At 36.7% G+C, this 20380-nt stretch overlaps 1 protein-coding gene across 1 annotated transcript; it reads left to right on the top strand.

Moving 5' to 3' along the window:
- Positions 1-9068: 9068 nt before the first annotated feature.
- On the top strand, positions 9069-10567 carry LOC127541842 (olfactory receptor 7C1-like). Its single transcript, XM_051967158.1, has 2 exons — positions 9069-9976; positions 10540-10567. Exons 1-2 carry the CDS (start codon positions 9069-9071, stop codon positions 10565-10567), a joined length of 936 nt encoding a protein of 311 aa, XP_051823118.1.
- Positions 10568-20380: the final 9813 nt, after the last annotated feature.

Raw genomic sequence — 20380 nt, forward strand, 5'->3', positions numbered from 1 at the left:
TTCCTTAGGTAGAAACCTTTCTCTATCTGACAAATAGACATTTGGTCTCTGCTTGGTGACCTCCAGTGAAGGGGAACTTACTATCTTCCAAGGAAATACATTCATAGATTTAGAGTCTAGAGAGGATCTTTTATACAAGTCATGGGTTCTATTTACAACAATCCAGACAAATTGTTGTCTGTTTGAAGGTCTCAAGGATTTGAATATATGTCATATATTCAAATCTATGACTCCATTGTTGAACAACTCTCATTGTTAGGAAGTTTTCTGTCAAGAGTTTCTGCCTCACAGGGAGCTGAGCTGCTCAGGGACCAGAAAGACAATTTTTTGACTTTTCTAATGAGGAGCTGAGGGTATTCAGCCTCTAAGGTCCTGAAAATGTAAATATTTCTCCTTTTCCTCTCCCTGCCCAGGCTCTCAAATCACCTGTTTCAGGCCAGAAAAGAGAGGAGCCTACTGCTGCCTCCCAGAGATAATAATTACCATGTCTGAGGTCATTGTCCCACCTTTCTTTGGGGTGACTGCTGCTGCCTTCTTTGTTTTTCCTGCCAATGATTTAAGAAAGAAAAAGAGTCAGCTAAACGAGTCCTTTCTGTGATGTAAGTGCTACTGGGGAAGAGGTAGAAAATGAGAAGAGGAGAAACAAGGGAAAGAAAATGGAGCCTATTCTTTCTCAGAAATTCAGGGAGATCATTCTGACAAAATTATAGCCCAACCCAGCCCAGAGTCCAGCTCAATCGGTTCTACTCCTGAGTCTCATTGAAATTTTAGACCCTAAAACTGAGCCCAGCTCTACCCAGGAGTACTCAGGGTTGAGGTTCAAAGGACACCCCAAAAGGTTGGAGTTGCAAATCAGTGTTGTGAGGTATCTCAAAGGATTTGCAGGCTTGAACCCATCTCCAAGTCAAGGAACAAAGTTCATTATAACTGTAATGCCAATTAAAGCAGATTAAGTTCCAAAAGAATTTAGCAAAGAACAGAAGCAAGAAGATAAATTTATAGGAAAAGTTAGAGATACTAAGAGCTTTATGTTACTTCTTTACTAGTTTTATGGCTTACAGGTAGGTTTGAGAGGTGATCTATTCACTATTGTCTCAGGAACTTTGTTATCACTGACTAACAGATTGCTTATCTGACAGTAATATTTGTAGAACTATACTATAGTATTTCTAAGATCAGGATTATTGACAAACTGTTAGAATAATAGCTCTTCTAAGGTCAGACCTCCGGAGTACTACTATATTTCTCCTAGGAGTTGCACTTCATGCACCCCATTACAGTGTTAGGTAGGAGGGTAGTGTAATATAATGGGAAGGGTTTTTGACTCAGAGCCAGGTCCAAATCTTACCTCTGATTAGCTGTAGAACTTTAGATAAATTGCGTCTTCTCTCTGGGACTATGTCATAAATGAGAATGATATCTGCTCTATCAATGGAATATGTTGCTGGAATTTAAAGGGATTTCACTAAGGAACTAGATAGAGGAGTCACTCAATTGCAAGAGCAATTGGCCTTTTCTGCTTTACAGTGTTTTGTTGGCTTTAAGTAAGACCATGTTTGTGAAAGCTTTTAACCATATATAGTCACAAAAATAGAAATTGGTGAGATTATCATAGTAGAAATCAGAGTTCTGTATGACCTAGATCATTTTGGCCAGTTTTAGTCCAAACCCTGGATTAGATTTTTAGACTAATCAAATCTCAGCTGTCCAAAACTGGAGCCCAGTTAGAATGAGGGATCACTCATACCTTCTTTAATGGCAGAGTCTTAGGCCCCTGTATAGATCTTTCTATGCTGACCATGGATGCCTCCCTCAGAAATCTCTGCTGTACAGAACTGTGACAGTTTCTTCAATCTGATCTTCAAGTTATCTTTAGGGACTAAGTACCAATTCAATTCAATCTAACTCAGCAGCCTTTATTAAACATCTATTACTTGCTAGGGATGTCTTTACAAAGCAAAACAAAAACTGGTTCCTATCTTCAGGGAACTTATATTCTACTAGAGAGATACTCTATTTTCAATCATCATATGAATTATAAGTCTTTAGCATACCCTATGGAGCTACCAAATTTTGTTATCTTTAATAAGGGCAATTTCATTGCATTGATCACTCCTCCAGTTTTTCTCCATCATCTTTCTTGGTTCTTTTCCTCCTCTTTCCCTTTGCTCCTTCAGTCTATTCACTTTCCTCTGCCTTTATACTTTAGCTGAAAGTTAGACTAAATGATTTCTGATATCCCTTTCAATTTGAACAATTTACAAACTTCTGAATGAACTGCCTTATCAGGTATGATTTCCCTGTTATTGAGGTATAAAGGCCAAAAGCTTATTGAGTGTCAAATGGAAGGACTTGACTGCTAACCTGTGTGTGGCCTGAGCTGAACAAAGCAGGCTAGAGTCAAGAGAATCAGGATTCAAACAAGTGAGGGAAATGGCTTGCAAGCAAGGACATACCATGCCAGAACCCTGCTCCTAGTGGGATGCTTTTGTGTGGAAATTTGTTGGAAATGTCATAGGGGATCTTGTCTGTAGGTGAAATTGAACAGAACAGTCCTACAGTATCATCTAGTTTTGAGTTTCTATTCTTTTATATTATCCTTCCCATTTTGTCTCACTTAATTCCACTTTTCTTTCTTATTCTTCCATTTCTATTTTACCTTTGTAAAAGACATATACAAATCAATGCATCAAAATCAATGTCTATTTCTAAAGTCCTACAATGTACATGCTCCTTTAAATGTTGCTACCAAGTGATTTGATGGCATAAAATATGGACATGGGGTGAACTAGTGACTCTTCAGGGTTTCATTTAGTCACTGGCATTATCTATTTCCAAGATGGAAAAGAAGATTAGTCTGAAACTACATTAAAGCCCTTTGTGGTGGTGGTGGTAGTCAAGAATGAAAAAAAAAATGGGATTACAGTATGAGACCTGATTAGGAAAGCAATTCATGTGAAAGACAATTGAGGAAGATCTTAAAAGATGGAGAGTCACTGTGTGACTTTCTCCAAAGAGCAACACATGAACATAAAGGTATTATCTGTGGTGAAGATTACCAGAGTTGAGGTTTGGCAGGACATTAATGGTGATGGGACAATGAAGAAAAGGATTTGAGCGTAAAAGATCAGGCATAGTTAACTATGGTTTCAAGACTGGACAAGGAGGAAAGTAAAGAGAGAGTAGGAGCCTAGGAGTGAGTGCAGGAGGTCACAGTCACAGTGAGGTTGAAGAATGTGCTTAAAAAGACTGAGGCACATCAAGAGATGGAAGAATAGGAAACTGATGAGAGAGGGAAGTTTAGAGTTTTTGATATGTAATTGGAGCACTTGGGAGCATTGGTGAGAGCCAGCATGTGATTATCTGTTTGTGTAGCTGAGTGTAAAAGAGTAGGATGTGAAAATCAAGCAGGTTGATGAGCTGGGATACTGGAGAACTGGGGAAACATCAACATGTATATTGAAGTCACTAAATTTAAGGGCAGGGGAAAGGAAAACATTCATCAAGCTCACTTGAATACTTTCCCGGGGATCTGGTATGTGTGTGTGTGTGTGTGTGTGTGTGTGTGTGTGTGTGTAAATATACAGAGATACATGCAAATCAGTGAGATTTTCCAAGGATTTGCCATTGTAGCCATACTCTCTGAAAGCTCCTGAACCTGCTCTACTTTTTGACAATCATGGCTATTCTGTATTATGTCAAGATATTAAGAGACACTCTGTTTTCTGGAGCTAAAGTCAAACAAGCCAGTTGTATCCTGAGCTTGTCATAGTAATGATTTTTTGTGCTCATCCTTTGGATGATCTCAACCACAGTCAAATCACAGAATTGTTTCTGATCATGAAGACCTGCTATGAAGCAAACTTTTCATATTGCTGCTGTTATTCTTCATGGTAAGGGCTACAGCTCACTGCACAGCCATTGGTATAAGTACTGAGATCTCTCCACATAAAAGCATCCTAATAGGAGTAGGGTTCTGGCATGTTATGTCCTTGCTTGCAAGCCATTTCCCTCACTTTGAAATTAAACTTGTTTGATTCCTGATTCTCTTGTCTCTAGCCTGCTTTGTTTGGCTCAGGCCACACACACAGGTTAGAGGTCAAATCCTTCCAGTTGACACTCAATAAAATTTGCTGTCCCTTTCCTCCTTAAATCTTCAATTCCCTGTCTTTGATAATCACTATAATTGTATCATAATACAGTCTAGCTTCCAGTGCTCAGAGATGTCCGCTTGCTACAGTGCTAACAGAGCTCACAGTTCATAACAGCCTGATGCCTCTGTCCATAGTTTTAACATATGGGACTTTAAAATAGAAAATAGTCAGAGCTGGTAAGGGTCTTCTTTAAGTCAACAGAGACAAAATGATGAAGTAATTTGTCAAGGTGAAATCAATAATAAAATGGGAACTTTTGACTCCCTATCCAAAGTTTTCTCTATTAAGCATGTTTCAAGTGACCAGTTTCAATGTCACCATCATTCTAACTGAAACATTAGATCTGGCTACTTCTATAAACACTTACATTTAATTGATTCTAACAACTCGTATTCCTTCTCAGCTATAGTACACACATCTATTTGGTCTGCCCTCCCACCTCTAGACTCTCCAATCTCTGTGATCTGTGACTATTATATGGAGATAAAGTTCCTCCCTTTGCTGTCTCTCCTCAGTATCCCTCTACCTTTCCCCACTCTTAAAAACCTGAAATAAGATGGATTTTAGGTAGTCTGTGTACATGGGTTGGAAAAATGTCAAGCCATTGATCCACTCCCCAAGTAATGTCTAATTGAATTGAACATTTCCTTTAATTATTTAAAAATGCTATTTGATGAGGGGTTTATAAATTTCACTAGGCTGCCAAAGGGGTCTGGAAAAGGAAAAACTTAAGTACCTCTGTCAAAGACCCTTCTACCATATTCTCTTTGAACCACCTTTCTCTCTTATTTGGTCGTTTTATTTTGTTTGGCACATCTTTGGCAATTCTTGCAATGATAATCACTCTTCTGGCATACCAACATTTGTCTGGTCCAAATATATCCAATAAGTGGTCATTTATCTTCTGTTTAAAGACTTTTAGTGTGGAAAAACCAAATAGCTCTGTAAATTGCCATTTTATATATGGATAGTTCTAATTGAGAGTTTTTCCTTACATCAAGCTTTTCTACAAAGTCTATCCAGGATTTCCCATTCTGCCCTTTCTTATCCTTCTCTCCAAAAGCCTTACCAATACTTAGTCTTCAGTTCTTCATGTTAAACATCCTAAATTCTCATAATTAGTCCTTCTATGCCATGAACTCAAGAAATTTTACCAACCCAGTAATTGTATTCCTCTGATCATTTTTCAACTTATCAAGGTTCTTTTAAAATGGTAGTCAGAACTGGCTCAATATTGAAGACATGTTCTGACCTGGAAAGAATATAGAAAGATTATCACCACTTTGTCCTTGGAAGATATGCTTCTATTAGTGCAATCCTAAAATGCCATGATTTTTTCCTTTTTCTGTAAATTTATGTAAAGCACAGGCATGACCATGTCACCCTTACCCCTTCCCCATTTAATAAATTCTAGTGACTTCCTATCATCTCTAAAGTTAAATATAAAATCCTTTACTTGGCCCATGTAGATACTTAATAAATATTTATTGACTAATTGATTGATCAGACACTTTAAAATCACAAATTCTGAGAAATGAATCATTTATTTTACTTAGTTCTAAGGACTGCTGGATTGAATGGACCAAAAAGTACAGACAAATGTTCAAAACTCATGAATCTACCTGGGCTGTAATCATCTGGAAGACGTAGGAACTCTACAGGAACTTTAGATCTGAAATCTCACTTAATTCCAAAATTCTCTCTTAGAGATTATTTTACAAATCAATTTCATGTAAAAAAAATTGTATTATTTCAAAAAATAATTTTTGAGTTTCAAATTCCAAACCTCCCTTCCTCCCAGAAAGGCAAGTTTTGATGTAGATGATATATATGCAGTAAAGCAAAACATAATTCCACATTAGCTGTGTTGCAAAAGAGAACACAGACCAAAAAAAACTTCAACCCAACAAGAAGAAGAATGAAAGCAGAAAAAAATGTGTTTTGATCTCTATTCAGATTCTACTTGTTCTTTCTCTAGAGGTATATAGCACTGTTTTATCTTAAGTTCTTAGGAATTGTTTTGAATCACTGTATTGCTGAGAATAGGCAAGTCATTCACAATTGATCATTTCACAACATTGGTGTCACTCTGTACAATGATCTCTTAGCTCAGTTTACATAAATCTTTCCAAATTTTTCTGAAACCAACCTGCTTATAATTATTCTATTACACAATAGTATTTCATCACAATTATATACTACAACTTGTTCAGCCATTCCCCAATTGATGAGTATCTCTTTAATTTCCAAATTTGTTGCCATCACAAAGAGAGTGGCTAAAAATATTTTTGTACCTATAGGACCTTTTCCTTTTTTTTTTTTTTTTTTTTTTCTTTAAGATACAGATCAAATAGTGGTATTACGGGGTAAAAGGATAAGCATAGTTTTATAGCCCTTAAGGTACAGTTCCAAATTGCTGTCCAGAATGGCTAGATCAGTTCACAACTCCACCAACAATGCATTAGTCTCCCAGTTTTTCCACATCCCTTCTAACATTTATTATTATCTTTTCCTCTCATCTTAGCCAATTTGTTAGGTGTGAGGTATCTCAGAGTTATTTTAATTTGCAATAGTCACTTGGAACATTTTTTTGTATAACTATAAATAACTTTGATTTCTTCTGAAAACTGTCTGTTCATATTCTTTGATCATATATCAATTGGGGAATGACTTGAATCATTACAAATTAGACTCAATTCTATCTATATTTGAGAAATGAAATCTTTATCAGAGAAACTTGCTGTAAAATTCCATCCCCCACCAGTTTTGTGCTTTCTTTGAATCTTGGCTGCATTAGTTATGTTTGTGCAAACTCTTTAAAATTTAATGTAATCCAATTTATCCATTTTATATACCATAATATTCTCTATCTATTATTCTGTCATGATTTCTTTCCTACCCATAGATCTGATAGGTAAAGTATTCCATGCTTCCTTAATTTACTTTTGATATCATCTTTTATTTCTAAATCATGTACCCCAGCTGACCTTATTCTTGGTATACAGTGTGAGATGTTGGTCTATACCTCATGGCTGCTGAACTATTTTCAAGTTTTCCTATATATATGTGTGTGTGTGTGTGTGTGTGTGTGTGTGTGCATGTGTGTGTGTGTGTGTATGTATGTATATTTATCAAATAGTGAATTCTTTTCCCTAAAGCATGGATCTTTATCAAAAGGTTTATCAAACACTAATTACTATGGTTATTTACTACTATGTATGGATGTATCTAATCTATTCCACCGATTCACCACTCTATTTCTTTATTAGTACCACATTGTTTTCATGAATACTACTTTGTAATCTTTGTACCACTTTGAGATCTGGTCTTGCTATTTCACCTTCCTTTACCACCCCCCCCCCCCCCCCCCCCCCCCCCCCGGCCCAACCCCGCATTGATTTGATTTCTTTGATATTCCTGACTTTTTTTTTAGATGAATTTTGTCATCATTTTTTTCCAGCTCTATAAAATTATTAGATATTTTAAAAGACCTCAGCTTCTGATGATGTTAGGGATTTGGATAAGAATGGTACTGGCTTTAACAAGATATTAGTCTTGAGCACCAAGAGTTACAATAGAAGTAAACTATTCTGAATTTTAATTTTTTGTTTCTCAAAGACATTTTTTATTGTTCTGTCAAGCTGTGGCAGAGAGGTACTAATTGACTCTCAGGGTTTCCTTTGGCAGCTAAATAGATTCTATTTACATATGCAACCCCAGTTGTGAAACCCATTGGTATGGGACCATTTTCATATTGGTGGAGATAAATGGTCTGTTCCACATAAGAGGCACCTAATTGGAGAGAGTGAAAGAGCATTAGTCTTTGAGTTCTCTTTAGACTTCAGGTTATTCTGGGTACTTTTAGGTTCCACTTTTGAGAAAGAAGATGGTTTGGACCAACTTCACTTCAGGATACTGAAGGGAAAAACTCTGTGAAGACATGATAGAGACTTCTAATTCTCTTATTTCTTTCCAGAGTCTTTTTCTTCAGCAATGTGAAATGAGATTGGCTTGAACCTTTCAAAGCTGGAAGCCAGAAATGCCCAGAGTAATAGAGTAAAGCTTGAAGAAAACTCAAAGAAGGTTGAAGTTCTCTTGTCAATTCCACTCTGTTTTTCACATATGGCAGGACATTCATCTCTACCAAAAAGGAGATGGCTCCATACAAATGGACTTTGGGACAGGAATTACATAAGGAATTTCATGTGTCTATTTATCCATCCATCTGTCATCTATTTGTCCATTTAAGAGAAGAGATAGCAATGGCACCTTTTTTATACTTACCATCTTAATAAGTTTCGTGCAGCATTTAGAAATTAATTGGTTTTCTCAGGATCCCAGACCTAGTGTTAGAAGCACATTAAAAAAATTAAGCTTTAAAATCAAGGGCATGTAAACTAGATCACAACCAGTTACTAAAAATAATAAAAAGAACATTCCATATAAGGCGACAGATAAAATATGTGATTCTTGGATCTTGGTCATAGAGCTGGAAAGGGTGTAAGAAGGTCATCTAATACAAACTCCTCATTTTACAAATGTAGAAACCTGAATCTTAACTAGATTAATTGACTCAAAACTAAGTCTCAAAGGCAGTAAGTTCAGATTTGGGATTTTACAGCAGGTTTTTTTTGATTCCAAGCTCAGTGCTCTACCTATTAGACCTGCCTGTCACAGATAAAGAGGAGTAACATATGATCAGAAGGGATCACTAGTCCTTTTTCTTCAGCAGTTGAGGAAACTGAAACTGAGAGAGGGGACATGATATCCCCAAGATTGTATAGTAAATGGTAGAACTGGGACCCCAATTCAGAGGCTTCCTAATTCATGTTCTGGATTTTTCCTCTATGTGAAGAATGTATTTCCTATTTCACATTCTTTTGTCATCTCTTTCTTGGCAGACATATTAACTATATGGGACCAGGAAACCAAACGTGTGTTTCTGAATTCTTCCTCCTGGGATTTTCCGAAAAGTCAGAGCAACAGCTGCCTCTCTTTGGGTTGTTCCTGAGCATGTACATAGTTACTTTGTTTGGAAATCTGTTTCTTATGATAGCCATTGGCTTGGACTCCCACCTCCACACCCCCATGTACTTCTTTATTTCTAATCTGTCCTTGGTGGATCTTTGTCTTGTGTCCACCACCGTCCCCAAGATGCTGGTTAACATCCTGACACACAGTAAAGCCATTTCCTATGTTGGCTGCTTCACTCAGATGTATTTCTTCTCAGTCTTTGCTTGTATGGACAATTTCCTTCTTGCTGTGATGGCTTATGATCGCTTTGTGGCCATTTGTCACCCTCTGCGCTATGTAGCCATCATGAAGCCACAACTTTGTGGTCTACTGGTTCTGATCTCCTGTGTTCTTAGTCTTTTAACTTCTCTCCTTCACAGTCTCATGACAACGCATCTCTCCTTCTGTAAAGACCATGAAATCCCATACTTCTTCTGTGATCTTACTCAGCTTCTGAAGCTCTCTTGTTCTGATACCTTCATCAATAATATTTTGGTTTATTTTACAACTAGCCTCCTGGGTATTGTCCCTCTCACAGGGATTATTACTTCTTATACACAGATCTGTTCTTCTATTTTGAAAGTCCCATCTGCTGAGGGGAAGCATAAAGCCTTTTTAACCTGTGGGTCTCACCTCTGTGTTGTTTCATTATTTTATGGCACAGTTTTTGGAGTATACATGACATCAGCTACCCACACCTCCTGGAAAAGCATGGTTGCTTCAGTGATGTATGCTGTGGTAACCCCCATGCTGAATCCCTTCATTTATAGCCTGAGGAACAAAGACATAAAAGATGCCTTGAAGAAATTCATTAGCAGATCAACCTCCTCTCAATGATGGGCCATAACCCTGAACCTAGGGATATGGATTTGGTAACTGGGAGCAATTTTGGATTCTAAATATGAGGTTCAGGACTCCCTGGAGTCATATTCTTCTGGCTGACTTTCATCTTTTTAATTGTAGATAATTAATCTTCTTCTTCCTGATCTCTATTTCCTGTCACATCAATGGCACTGACTTCTGGCTTTATTCATCTTGCTTCATCAGAACCTAATGTATTTTTACTGAAGACCTCTGTTTATAAAATCTCATGGTCTGGATTTTTGTTATTTATTGGTCTAATATGTTTAGTCCTGGCAAATCACAAGCTTTCAGAAATTCACTTTATCTGTTGAAGTGAGAATTATCATACTTCCATCAAAGCTTTTAAAAAATTTTGCTTCTCTGCATAAAATGTTAATAGTGCTTATGAAAATGTTTGATGTTGTGTGTAGGAATATAGGCAATTATGTTCAAGGATTTCTTAATTTCTGAGGATACAAAGAAAAAAATTAAAAATAGTCTTTGTTTTCAAAGAATTTATATTTTATAGGGGCAGGATACTATATTTACTAAAATAAATAAATGAATATTCTGAGACACAAAGATTATTGGAGTCCAGTTCCTGTAGTGAGAAGAAGGGTGTGACTTTAACAGGGCCAGGCAGAGAAAGTCTCGATTATGGACTCTTCAAAGTTATTGATCAGAGAGACAAATATATATACCTCAAATACTCATAGATTTGATACAAAGTACTCTTTGAAGTTCCTATAGTTTCCTCTTACAAACAAGATCTACTGAAATGTAAATGATTAAGTCCTGGATCTTGGTTAATTAGAGATGCAAATAATTGAGATACATATCAGGGTAAAGTTTATCATACCATTGTCTCAAGTATCTTTCTCCCAAATACCTTTAGTCTCTACTGTGGGCTCTTTTTCCTGTCCTAAATTCAAAGATGCCTTTAATCCAAAGACTAGTGTTTGCATTTTGCTTCAGTCGCTAGATTATTAATTTATTATTTTGACAAGCAGTTTCTGCTATTTCAATAAGAGAGTTTTGGTGTGCCAAGTTACTCTAAGATTCAAAACCAGGAGTCTTATCTCCTGGCCCTCTACAAGAGAGAACATTAAGAAAGAGGGAGATAAAGAAAAACTTTTAGTGAAAAATAGAGCAAGAGTTGAGTTTTGAAAAAAGGAAAGTTTTATAAAGGCTCCAGATGAGGAGAAATGTATTTTGAACATGGGGCACAGCTACTGAAATGGGAGCTAGAATGCTGATATTGAAGAAGGGACCACAAAACTCTAAAACTACTTGAAGGAGAAAATCTTCAACTTAACCTCAGTGAGTGACCCCATCCTAGGGAAACAAGACAAACAGTTTCATTCTGTTATCTAAGTGGGGCTAATTCAGTCCTGAGCAAAAGAATTCCAACCTTATTGAATTAAAGAAACTCATTCAATTCTATTCAAATTCCAGCTCAAACAGAAACCCAGTTTGTAGATGAGCCAACTTGGGACTCCACCCACTACTCTCTTCAGCTTGTAGCCAAAGCTCCTATTATAAAAGAGTCAATCTAAAATCCTCTCTTTGCAGAGGTTCTAAACATGCCATGCTATGCCAAGGAGGTCTCTGCCCACTGGAATAATATCCTTTTCCAGTGCTACCCTCTTTTTATCCTTACCTATTTCCGTAACGAGACTTTATGCCTCTCTGTCAGGATTTCTACCCTTACTTCCCAATCCCTATAATAAACCTCTTTTATCAATCTAGGTTTTGGGGTTTGTAAATTTCTTTAAAGAAAATCCCTGTGCCACCAGAAGGGGGTTCCCCAAAACTCCCTACCTTTGTGCTGAATCCCAAGGGGGTACAGGAGAATCAAATCTCTGCATTTGGAGAGATTTCCTGGACCCTGAACCTGCCACTAGGCCTTATCATTTAACTCCCTGACCAGCAGAAACCCTAATCTCATTTTGGTTCCCTAAATCTAGACCTTATCAATTGGTTCCCCTACTAAGGGGAACCCCCAAAACTAGACTTCCCTTCATCAATATCAAAAAAGTCAATAGACCTATTTGCCTGGAATACAAAGTACTTGAAGGAATATAAAAATGAAATGTCTAGAAAGGTACGTTGGGGTCTGACTATGAGGGGATTCATTGCTAAAGTAAAGAGTTTTTCATTTTATTAAATGGGTAATAAGTCTCTCCTAAAGTTTCCTACATGTGAGTTTCCTATGTGAGTTCTTTGAAGTCTGGGACTATTTTGTCCCTAACACTTAGAACAATCTGTGGCATGTAATAGGTGCTTAATAATGCTTTTTGATGATGTTAATGAATAAATTCTTCATTTTTAAAAAAAAGAAGTAAAAAGTAGGAGGAGGTTTGGAATTGTGTCAGAATGTTGAAGGGCAGAAGAAAATGACACAGAGAAGTTAAAGTAAGAATGCTCACTGAAAACTTGGAACTCAGCAATCGCTATGGATTTCTTTCTTGAAGAAGAGGGGTCATAATTCACAGAGGGGAAGGGAACTGTTTGTAGTCCAAGAAATTACACTGTGGCTCATGTGTGCTTTTTGCTCAGCGATCAAGGAGTGCTAGAAGCAGAAAAGACAATAGTGGTGGTTACTGACTTTCTGTGAATTGTGCTCATTTACCATTAACAATAGGGAAACCTTCTAGATTCCAGGAAATGTACACAGTCATTTAAATACTTGACAATAACTGACCCCTTTATCATTTTTCTCCTTCAGGTTTAATAATCTCATAATAGTCCTCATATGATATGAAACTGAACATCTTCACTCTGTTTATTTTCTTTCTTGGTACCTTGATCTCCTCATCCATATCCTTTCGAAGACAGGATTTCACAATAGTTCAGATACAGTCTGAACAGAGCAGGGTATGGAGGGGGCAACACTTCCTTATTCCTGGTTCACAATCTTCCTTTCTATCCTAATTCCTGTCCTTATCTTAGGGGAGTATCAATATGCACAATGATGTCTCTTTAAATACCCTAATTTCCCAATTTTTCAATCTCATCAACTCCCATGACTCCCTCCCATTTCACCTAAACTACATTTAAGGATAGTGACTCCCTCTACACATAAACTACACATAAGACGGTCATCCTTTTGATTTTGTGATCACTCACAAGTGTTCTGTTTCTAATATCAAAAACTCTCAAATTCCTTTATTAGATCATAATTTCCTATTATTCTATCTCTCCCAATGCCTTTGTCTCACTGGGAACCATGAATATTTCCACATTTTAATATCTTCTCAGTCTTTCATATTGCTTTAACTTAGCTTTTATCTCTTCCTAATCTTGAACCTATAGTTTATCAGTTTATACTGCCCTCCTCTTTGCAACTCCTTATTCCATTACTGTTTGACACTTATACCTATCCCAAACTCACGCCTGTACTACCTCCATTTCCTGCCTCCTCCATTTTTTCCTCATTTGCTATTGAACAGAGCTGGAAGAAATCACACAATTAAATTCACTACTTCCACTACAAAATTGTTATTTATCCTCACTTGGGCCCTTATTGATGCAAGACAATCCTTTTATTCTTCCCTGATTTATGTTATATGTAAACCTGCCTAAATTTCCTTTTGAAAAAATCTTCACTAGAACCTTCTTTCTCATTTATCTCCATCTATATCTTCTTTTCTTCTTTCATGATAAAACCACTAGAAAAACATCTCTATATCCATTGCTTCCACTTCTCCCCTCACTCATTTCTGAACTCTTTGCAATTTGCCTTCCAGTCTCACCACTTATCTGAAATCACTCTTTCTAACATCATTAATGATCTCTTAATCTCCAATTCTTTTATTTTTTTCTTAGTTCTCATCCTTCTCGACATTTCTGTAGCATTATGCAATGTTTATCACGGTTAGATCCTGGATATTTTCTCTGGGTTTTTGTTACCCTGCTTTTTTACCTATCCACCTGCTCTCTCTCTGCTTCCTTTTCTGGTTCATCATTCACATTATAACTACCAAATGTGAATTTCCCCAAGGATTGATCTTAAGTCCTCTTTTCTTTTTGTTCTAACCTATCTTAATTAGAGATCTTATCAGATCAAATGGATTCAAAGATCATTGCAATGTAGAACCTTGTACTTTCTCTTGATCTAGTCCCATATTGTTGTTGTTAAGTCATTCTTAATTATATCTGATTCTTTGTGGCCCCATTTGGTTCTTGCAAGAGATACTGGAATGGTTTGTCACTTTCTTCTCCAGCTCATTTTACAGATGAGGAAACTGAGGCAAACAAGATTAAGTGATTCGCACAGAGTCACTGGACAGAGTAATTGTCTGAGGCCAGATCTGAACTCAGACAGAAAGATGAGTCTTCTTGAATCCAGGTTCAGCACTCTATCCATTATGACATCTAGCTTCCCCCTCAGTCCTGCATTGCCAATTATCTTTTAGACATCTCAGATTGCATATCAAAATTGAGATGGAGTCATCTCAAACTCAACCTGTCTAAATCAAAACTTAACCTTTTCCTCCCAAAACTTCTGAACTTCCTTTTTCCTTTCAGTCACCAAGGTTTCAAAACTTTGTGCCATTTTTAACTCCTCAATGCTCCCTCATCCCATCCATACATACACCAGAGCTTGCCATTTCAATATACACAAGATCTCTTGCATTTATCTTATTCTCTCTACTCCCATAGCCACTACCTTAGTTCAGGTCTTTAGTACCTTTTAATTTTTCTATTGCAATAGTCTCTTAATTGATTTCCCTTTCTCAAGTCTCTTCTCTTGCTAATCTATCTTTCAAAGAACTATTAAAGAGATTTTTTCTAAAGCACAAATCTGTCCTTGTTTCTACCCTACTCAGCAAGCTTTAATAGCTCCCTATTACTTTTAGAAAAATTCTACTGTTTCATTTTTAAACCCTTCATAATCTAATCCCACACTGTATTTCCAATCTTGTGATGTATTGATCTGCTTCTCATACTGTACAATCCCATTAGACTGACTTTGTTGTTTCTCAAATATAGCACTCCTGGTGTATTTGTACTCAGATCTGGAACACTCTAACACTCTCTTTTCTCACCTTTATTTCTTAGAATCTCTGCCTCTCCCTACTCCCTTAAAATGTCACATTCAAATGCCAATTTTTACACGAAAACTTTCCTGATCTCTCTACCTGCTAATGCCATCTTCTTTCAAATTGCCTCATTTACTTTGTGTACAAAATGTATATGTATAGAAATACATTGTATTTGATATACAAAATGTATATATGTATGTATTTTTATGTGTGTATGTATTAAAATGTTTTTTTTCCATGACAGAACATAACCTGATTGAATGTAAGTATTATTTCATCACTGTCTTTTAATTTCTAGTGTCTAACATAGTAGGCACATAGTAGATTCTTGATAAATATTTATTTCTACAGCATGTACAATGGCCACACCTAGTAAATTGTCTCGGCAGAAGGATTAAACTAGGTTGAGGTCTCAAACCCATCAATGTATTAGAGAGATGTCTACCCCAAGCATGTGAAACTTTCCCTGATGGAACGGTGGATGAGAACACTTTATTCTAATGGCTGTGGAGACAACTGAAGCAGATGCTATGGAGGTTTAGAACTTGGTCAGACATTAAAGACACTAAGGTCATTTACTGCCTCCTGGGCCACCATCAATTTTACTGACTTTTGTCTTGCTACTGGATGTCAGTGGAAACTCTGGAAGAGAGTGAGGCTGATGACTTTTGCAATTCTCAGTCACCTAAATCCAGCTCATGCAATTTGAAAATGAAAGAGCAGTGGCAGATAGATGTTGCGATCAACACTAGTCCTGAAGTCAGGAGGACCTGACATTAGACACTTAACACTTCCTAGCTGTATGACCCTAGGCAAGTCACTTAACCCCAATTACCTCAGCAAAAAAGAAAAAAAAGAAAACGAAGGTCCCAAAACAACCACTCAAGAGCTTCTCCAGTATCTTCATCACCTTAGTACAATGATTGGAAAATGCAATATTTGTTCTTTCCTTAGCGCAATTGGCCTCTGAAACTTTAGCCAATTCTCAGGTGCTAGGTATCTCCTCCTAGAATGGCTTCTAGCTTTCTGAGAACTTCATCCTTTGCTCTCTCACAGGAGTTTCTTTTGTTCTTTTGGATTTCAGATTATAGAAAGATCTCTAGAAAGATGTTTCTCTTTGTGTCTCAGACCTTGTCTTTTTGGTAAAAAACCCACACTACGGAGCTCTAGACCCAATTTAAGGCTCTCACAGAGTGAGGCAGCCTTCCTAACAAATTCAATTCTGAGCTCTGTGGACAGAGCGAAAGATCTGTGTACACTCAGTGGTCAGATAGGAGGTAACTATTGTAGATAGTGATCTTATAACTCCTGAAACATAGTATGACACAAACATTTGTCCAAAGGGCTCTTCTGCAATATTCAATGACCTAGTTCCATACCCAGGTCTGCTATTTATTGTTTTTAAAAATTGTGATATTAGCATATTTTGCATTTCTTTAAATGCTATTTTTTCTCCCTTGATATATGGATTTTTTCCCCCATAATTCTTAGGTTTTATAATTTTATGATTTAGTGATCTTTCCTTTTGGGTGTTCTTTTAAGTATCATATTACAGAATGTTTCCTGATAATGTAAATTGTGGAAAATTTTTTCCAATTAAGTAAGAATACAGTATATAGATTTTTAGAATTTTCATATTTTCTGGTACCTCAGGTAATATAATGTTTGTACTTCTTACTTAATTTTCCAAATCTTTTAAGTGATTTGTGAGCTCTATTATTCCCTGGGTTTGTTCTTCAGTTTTGTTTTTGTTAATGATTGCTATTTGCTTGATGTTCTTTTATTATTTTGCTTGACTATTCTATTGGATTTTGATTTTATACACGTGTTTTCTCCTTGTATATAGTTTTGCAGTTTTTCTAATTACCCCTTCATCTCTTACTATTTTCAAAAAATTGTGTTAAAACATATCTTTAATTCCTTTAATACATGTATTATCCAATTTTAACTTCTTTTGGGTATGCCTTTCATTCTAGCTATCTACTAGTGGAATGATGGAATTTTATCTTTTTGGTATTTTATGTTGTGGAAATTATTAACATAATTTAAAATGTACTATTTTTTTTTTCTGTAGAGGAATGGGAAAAAACATCAGGGCATTCAAATGTGTTGTATCTACAATGTTGTGTCTACAGTGATGAACGATTGCTAAATTTGAATTCTTGGTCAACTTCTGGTGTGTCAAATTGATGATGCAAGGCCAGAAAGCAAAGGCTAAGTATGTTGTTTTGAAGATGGTAATTATAGTTATAATTTCTCTACTTTTCAGGGTGTTTTTTCCAATCATTTTCCTTTTATTATTTCTTTTTCCCCTTCCTCCTTTCTTTCTCTTCTTTTGGTGGAATGCAGAAGAGTTTTGATATTTTCAACTAAATATATTATTCTGGGCAGTGAGTTCCACAACTTTTTACTCCTCAGAGTTCCTATTTGCAAGCTCACTTACTTGGCTTATTCTACACAGTTCAAGATTCCATGTCTGCCCATCATTTTGGAGCCTAAAACTTTATCTCTCTGTCCCCTTGGGCAGAGATGACCAGACCTAGATAATCTCACATATTCAGGCTGATTTTCTTGGAAAGGTTCACATATAAGCTCACTTAGACAGCTTTTCTGAGTCTTGCCTGGATTACTTGTTCTTGCTCATTTAGACATGACCATATAGTATTGCTAGGAAGGCTTTCTTAGGCTCATTCCAATTTATTCATTCAGGCATGACAGGCCAAGCCTAATTAGGCTTGCTCTGGATCACTCAGTTAAGTAAAGTCAGGGACAGGGTTGCTCTTTTCCTATTCTTTTCTTGCCTGAGAAAGACAGAGTCCAGTGTTGTAAATATATAGATTTTTTTCCCCCAATGGCTAAAATGTAGCAGTATAACTGCTTTTTGTTATTAATAAAAGCAGAGATCTGGAGTAAATAAATGGAGGACAATCAACTTGAAGTCATTAGCTCATTGGTTCTGATTATATTTCATTTCTGTGCTAACAGACTGAATCTTGAAAATTTCTAGTCCTTAATCAGATAGATGTCTGAAACAAAGGATTATGAACTCTGGCTCAGACAAAGGAGTTACAAAATGATTTAATCCTAGCTTAGGGGAATTGTATCTACTTTCCTTAGCAGGATGGGGCTATTGCTGAAGCCATAGAGCTTCATACCAGTCTATATTGGAGAGATAATATAGATAACCAATTTACATTCATTCTCTGGACCAAGGTACCTTGGGAAAGACACAATTCAGTTGCTTAGTTCCACTTTCTTTCCTGCCGTCCCATATAGAATAAGAAAGAAGATCCAAGCAATAAAACAAGATTCTGAATTAAATTAGGGAATCATATTTTATTGCTTAGATAGTCCTTAGGAGAGTCACAATTAGGTGACATTTTCTAGTCATTAGACCATAGATTAGTGATGTCAAATTCAAGTCGAAAGGGGAGCGAGGTCACTAAACTGTGTGTGAGGATTCCTGTGGGCTGCATATTGACTCAGAAAATCAAATATTATCATTACCTATGATATATTGTATTTTTACTTCTAAAATATTTCCCAATTTTGTTTTAATCTAGTTTGGGCTGCATTGTGATTTGTAGGCTGAGTATTTGACCCCTTTGCCTTAGATGAGGGGAGATGACATGGGTGTCAGGTGTTCTTGGAGAGATAAAGACCAGAACCTGGTAGAAAGAAGTATTGTTCAGCTACCAGAAAACCATGTAAAATTACCATAGTTATGTCTCTTAGAGACTAGATGACCCACACTTACAATTAGGAGTAATGAAAGTGTTCTCAGAGAAGATACCATACTTAGCAGGAACCCTCCAAGAGCCATACAATAAAATTGGTGTTCTTGCCACACTGGTGCTATGGGCTGCTCCAAAATGCCATCAAATAGCCAGAGGAGTCTCTGACCCTACTCTTTTAGGAGTTATACAGCTATGGTATGCTTAAAGTTAAAGTTGCTAAAGTTGTAGTTAAAGTAGGCTGCTGAAACTTTCTAGCAAGCCTGTTGTCAAAGAATAGTTATAATTCTACTCTCTGCTTAATTTTTAGAATCCCTCCTTTTTCTATTGGTGGATGTTTCCTGACCCCATTTCCGCACTCATGATGTGTCAGCTGTCACAGCAGGCCCTTTGTCTGAAAACCATATGTAAACCTGTCTTACTTGGCTCTGGCCTTCAGCCTGAGGGTCATTGTTGGTTAGGATCACTCCTCACAGCATGCTGCCTTGGAGGACAATTGGGTCAAAGAAATGTAAAGGATTTTTGGCTCTGACTGCACCTGTTTACACCCTCCTATGCTGCATTTAGTAATGAATCATTCTAACCCCTTCTGGTATTACTTGAATGCCATTCACTCAGACTTCACCCTACATTTTTATGATAGCCACATGAATTCCCCACACATGTGACTCTCATTTACGATCCGCATGTGTACCCATTCTTTCTACTGATGAAGTACACACATATATTTGTAGGACAGTGTGCCTAAGGTTTATGGAGGGATTGTTCCATTACTTTGTTTACAAAGCTTTTTTTCTTAAATGCTTTTGTTCTAGTTGAGGGAAGAAAAATTAAATATGTTGGTAAAAGTTCATGAACTAGGGTTTTTGGGTAGATGTGAACCCAGATAATACTTTTTATTTGTGATAATTATTTTGAGAACTTCATCTATAAGGAAAGGGTGCACATAAAAACTACCTATTGCTTCTGTTTTCCCAATGTCAAAAGAACCTTGAGTTGGAACTGTGTGGTACATAACTCACCCAATAAATTTCAGAGATCTCTCAAGGTGCAAAGGAAAAGGTTTCCTCATTTCTCATGAGAAATGGGCATCACCCCGACCACATAAGGGATGAAAGTGAGGTACTGAGCACAGGCAGCAGGGGCAATATATATATTCCCTGATGCAAAGTTAACTTCTCTCCCCCTTCTTGGTGGCTCATCCTCATTAGCTAAGAATGTGACCTTACATTCTAAGTGTGAAAACAATATTAGAAAGCATCAATCATTAAAACAATCAGTGCTGATTGGAAAAACAGATATTAGATCAGTAGGAAACAGGAAACAACACATAAGTTTAAGATTTGGACAAAGACATATCTTTAGCTGACCCAGAGATATGTGTTTTCAACATATTGACTAGGTAGATAAGAGCCAGGTCAGTTTGTTCTATACATTCCCAGAATTGTCCTGGTCCCTCCCTTCTCAGGAATTGCTTCTTAGAAAGGGGAATGCAGGGATTCTACCCTATAGCTTGGTTAATTTATAATTTCCATTTTTGAAGAAATATCAAACGTTTCCCATTCAGAACTGTATCCTAAAAATTGCA

The sequence above is a fragment of the Antechinus flavipes genome, chromosome 1 (genome assembly GCF_016432865.1).
Source record: "Antechinus flavipes isolate AdamAnt ecotype Samford, QLD, Australia chromosome 1, AdamAnt_v2, whole genome shotgun sequence".
In the NCBI taxonomy this organism is placed as follows: domain Eukaryota; kingdom Metazoa; phylum Chordata; class Mammalia; order Dasyuromorphia; family Dasyuridae; genus Antechinus; species Antechinus flavipes.